Here is a 3,664-nt window from a genome sequence, read left to right as displayed (position 1 = left end):
TGTGTGTACTACAGCCATTTTGACTGGAATGATGTATGCTTAGCTTTTCAGACTGCATGAATAACAGGGATCCAACATTGGATGATCCAGTTCTTCCAATGTTGGGAAGGGGTTATTATGAACTGTAACTGTGCAAAACGAGAATTATATACTGTGGAAATGAAGTATTGGATCTCATGCCCAAGAAGAAGCTGGCCAGCGTGAAACACTCATTTGAGTGGATCACCACTGGAGTTGATGATTTAATTAAATGAATATGTTTGTAAGTAAAATAAAATCCTTTGTGGAAGAGGATGACTTCTCTATCTGGTTTGCAGGATGGTAGTTGTGGAGATAGTTGGAGATACTACGTGACAAGGGGTGTTTTAGAAGAAGTACAACCTACACCACCACTCTGATGAGCGCGTGAATTTAGTTTAGTGAGTGGACTTTATTGATCCAAAATAGAGGAGCCCATTAAGTCTTCATTTTGGATTTATAATTGAATTAATGTATATTGTCTGACCAGCTTTTGTTGTGGCGGTTTATTGGACAAATTGTAAGGGATTCTATTATCCATTTTCAGAAATTAATTTCGTGATATTATGTTTCCATGTCCAAGTATTATTACTGGAGACAGATAGTGGCAAAGGACCCAAAAACCAAAAAAATGGAAGCAGCATTAAATTGCTAAATTGAATATGACTCAGTTTGTTATTTTATATTTGTATTATGAAGTTATTACTCAAACCATTTTTTTGACCTAAAACAAATTATTTTCAGATTAACACTTTTTCTTTATAATAGTAGCATAATTTTTAGATTTTAAAATGAAAAAATTCTGATTTTAAGCAAAGCAATAGTAAAATAGACTCTCTGGGATCTTTTGTAAAATACTTTTTCTACAGTAGGTCTTACTTAAGCAAATCCAAAGTCAATAAAAATAACATACAAAAGAGTATAGAGAAAGCCTTAGATTTAATATAATATTCCATTATAAAACTTTACATATAAACTATTTGTACTTAATATGTAAATTTCTACCTAGACTCAGCTTTCTTTGTGGGCTACAATGTATAGGAGGGCTTTACAATCACATAGGTCATTCACTACCGTTCTCTTCTTAGTGTTACAGAAGTCAATGATAAAACCTTCTGTCTCCAGAGCTTTCCTGGCAAACTCCTCATCATAGTTGAGAAGATGGAACTTGTCTTTCCCGATCATGTAAAAAGTTGTGTCTAAATCCCCAAATAATATAATGTGTCCTCCAGGTTTTAGCAATTTTGAGAACTTCCTGATATACCTCATGTAATCATCGTGATCTTTGCTGATAACATCCAGGAGCCAAGCACTGATGATGCAATCTGCTTGTGGTAAGACGATCGGATCCATCATATTTTCTTTCTCGAGGTCACATTTCACAACATGGTTAAGAGCGGATCTCACTTTTTGTTCTTTATCCTCTAATTGGTGACTGAAAGAAAAAGGAAGCTTAAAGAAGATGTTTTTTCATATTGGGAACATTAATAAGAAGTCATGAACACTCATAAGTTATCTTTGAATTACCATCTTCTAGAACTGATCGAAAGCCTACATTTTAACCACAAATATAAAAATGGCTATTTTGAGTTCATACATTATATTAAACTATAACATATTGTTGATTCAGACAGACAATGTGTTCATTGTTACAAAAACCATGTGCATCCTTTAGGGTTTTTGTACGTTTTCTTTATATACACAGACAATGTGTCCACTGTAACAGAAACTTTGTGATTTATTTAGCTCAAATATCTGATGGTTATTCTTAGGAGATTTGAATTGTGTGGGTTTATTGCCCCATTGTCTGGGGATTTTTGTGTGTTTTCTTTATATATACAGACAGACAATGTGTCCACTGTAACAGAAATGTTGTGATTTATTTAGCTTAAATATCTGATGGTTATCCTAGGGAGATTTGAATCATGTAGGTTTATTGCCCCATTGTCTGAGGGGTTTTGTCCGTTTTCTTTATATATAGACAGACAATGTATCCACTGTAACAGAAACTTTGTGATTTATTAAGCTCAAATATCTGATGATTATTCTTGGGAAATTTGAATTGCGCGGGTTTATTGCCCCATTGTCTGAGGTTTTGAGTTGTATCTCTGATTTATTTAAATCCAAAGGCTGGCCACCGAAGAACAAAGATCAATAAGATGTACAACACATTAACTTCAGGGCTTGTGTAATATTTGTGCAAGCCGCTATTTTAGACCAGAATAATATGGCAATGACAGAAGCTCATTGTGCGCTTTGTATCCGTGGGACGCCAGTATCAGTGTTTGGATTTCCAGGAGTTCTCTGTCATTGTCATGCTTCTCTGACCGATGTTCCAGACATATGATGTTCAAAACTCCTTGGTGATGTAAGTACTTAACCTTTGTATGTTGAATATACAATAGTATAAGCAATATCATACTTTTCTTTAATTTTGTATTTCATATTAACCTTTATAATAAAATTACTTAATTGTCTTCTTTAAAGTCATATCTGAACCTTAGTGTTAAAAATTTGGCAACACACCACCACACAATATTCTATAATTCCCTATAGAGGAAAATATTGATCTGAGTGGATAAATGTAGATTTTATCTCTCATTTTTAATTTCTTTATTTGTCTGCTGATTTCTAAAAAAGCAATAGTTATCAGAAATACTAACTAAACATTAATTTTTATCTCTTCTATTACAGCAATAATGATGGCGGGACTCCCCTAATATTGTGAATTCCTCACCTTTTTCCTTCAGTGTCTACATGAAGTTGTGCAGCATGACCCCATTCAAACGCTCCCGTACGTTCGTCCACCCATCTTTTCAGCTCCATGATGCATTGGTCACTGGCTTTCATCACTATGATGTGCTTGAAAAACTCACAGGCTGCATATAAATGATGAACCAGTGGACCAACACTGAGATCAATCAAGACATCTCCATTAATATGACCTGCAGAAAATACAGATGATAAAGAAAAATAAAAATATTAAAACATTTCGGATATTAAACGGTATGTCTGGGATTCACATATTGATCCTCTATCCTTTCCGACAACCGACATTCTCACCAATCTACTCTAATTGTGGCTCTATGGAGCAGGGCAGCACTGTACATCGATTAGTGTCTACTATCGAGTACTGAAGTGTGGATTCATGCAAATAGAATCCTCAAAAATTTCAGAATCATTCAAATAAAATTTGATGTTTGTTTTGAACCAATTTTCTCATTTCTATTATTTAGTTATTTCCATTGTTTACAATTAATCAATTTTAAGTACCAAGTTAAAGTTTACAAAATGTTTTTCTCCCTTTTCATCCTCCCCCATGAGTGTCTTTCTAGTGGTCCCCAATCAAGTTAGGCACAAAGGGTTCTTCATGATAAGAAACCACTGAAGTTTTAATGAAAAATTATCCATAATAATAAAATTAGATACAAATTAAAGCTAGTACTTACCCTTTGAGAAAGTATTTGTAAGATTTTCAATAGGAAATATCAAGGAATCTTCTCCGAAGACCGAAGAAGATTTATCAGAAAAATAATGATCCAAACATTGTCTGGAGTCAAAGTCATCTTTGTGATAGAGCTTATGGGTGCAGGGATCCATCGTCTAATCTTGTATTGCAACCGGAGTGACGACCTCTACACCGACG

The 3,664-nt window shown here is 34.2% G+C and overlaps 1 protein-coding gene across 1 annotated transcript; it reads right to left on the bottom strand.

Moving 5' to 3' along the window:
- Window positions 1-938: 938 nt before the first annotated feature.
- On the bottom strand, window positions 939-3,664 carry LOC142256845 (indolethylamine N-methyltransferase-like). The gene is made up of 3 exons (XM_075328774.1): window positions 3,468-3,664; window positions 2,756-2,963; window positions 939-1,453 (listed from the first exon to the last, which is right to left on the bottom strand). The coding sequence occupies exons 1-3, from the start codon at window positions 3,616-3,618 to the stop codon at window positions 1,030-1,032; spliced, it is 783 nt and encodes a 260-aa protein (XP_075184889.1). The 5' UTR covers window positions 3,619-3,664; the 3' UTR covers window positions 939-1,029.

This window comes from Anomaloglossus baeobatrachus, chromosome 11 (genome assembly GCF_048569485.1).
Source record: "Anomaloglossus baeobatrachus isolate aAnoBae1 chromosome 11, aAnoBae1.hap1, whole genome shotgun sequence".
NCBI classification, from domain to species: domain Eukaryota; kingdom Metazoa; phylum Chordata; class Amphibia; order Anura; family Aromobatidae; genus Anomaloglossus; species Anomaloglossus baeobatrachus.
This window is presented reverse-complemented; position numbering and strand designations above follow the sequence as displayed.

Bases quoted from the DNA above. Each gene is read 5' to 3' on its own strand.
- LOC142256845 (XM_075328774.1), bottom strand. From the start codon at position 3,618: ATGGATCCCTGCACCCATAAGCTCTATCACAAAGATGACTTTGACTCC. The intron at 2,964-3,467 runs GTAAGTACTAGC...TATTTTCTGCAG, and splicing joins TACAAATACTTTCTCAAAGG to GTCATATTAATGGAGATGTC. The intron at 1,454-2,755 runs GTGAGGAATTCA...TTTTTCTTTCAG, and splicing joins GTAGACACTGAAGGAAAAAG to TCACCAATTAGAGGATAAAG.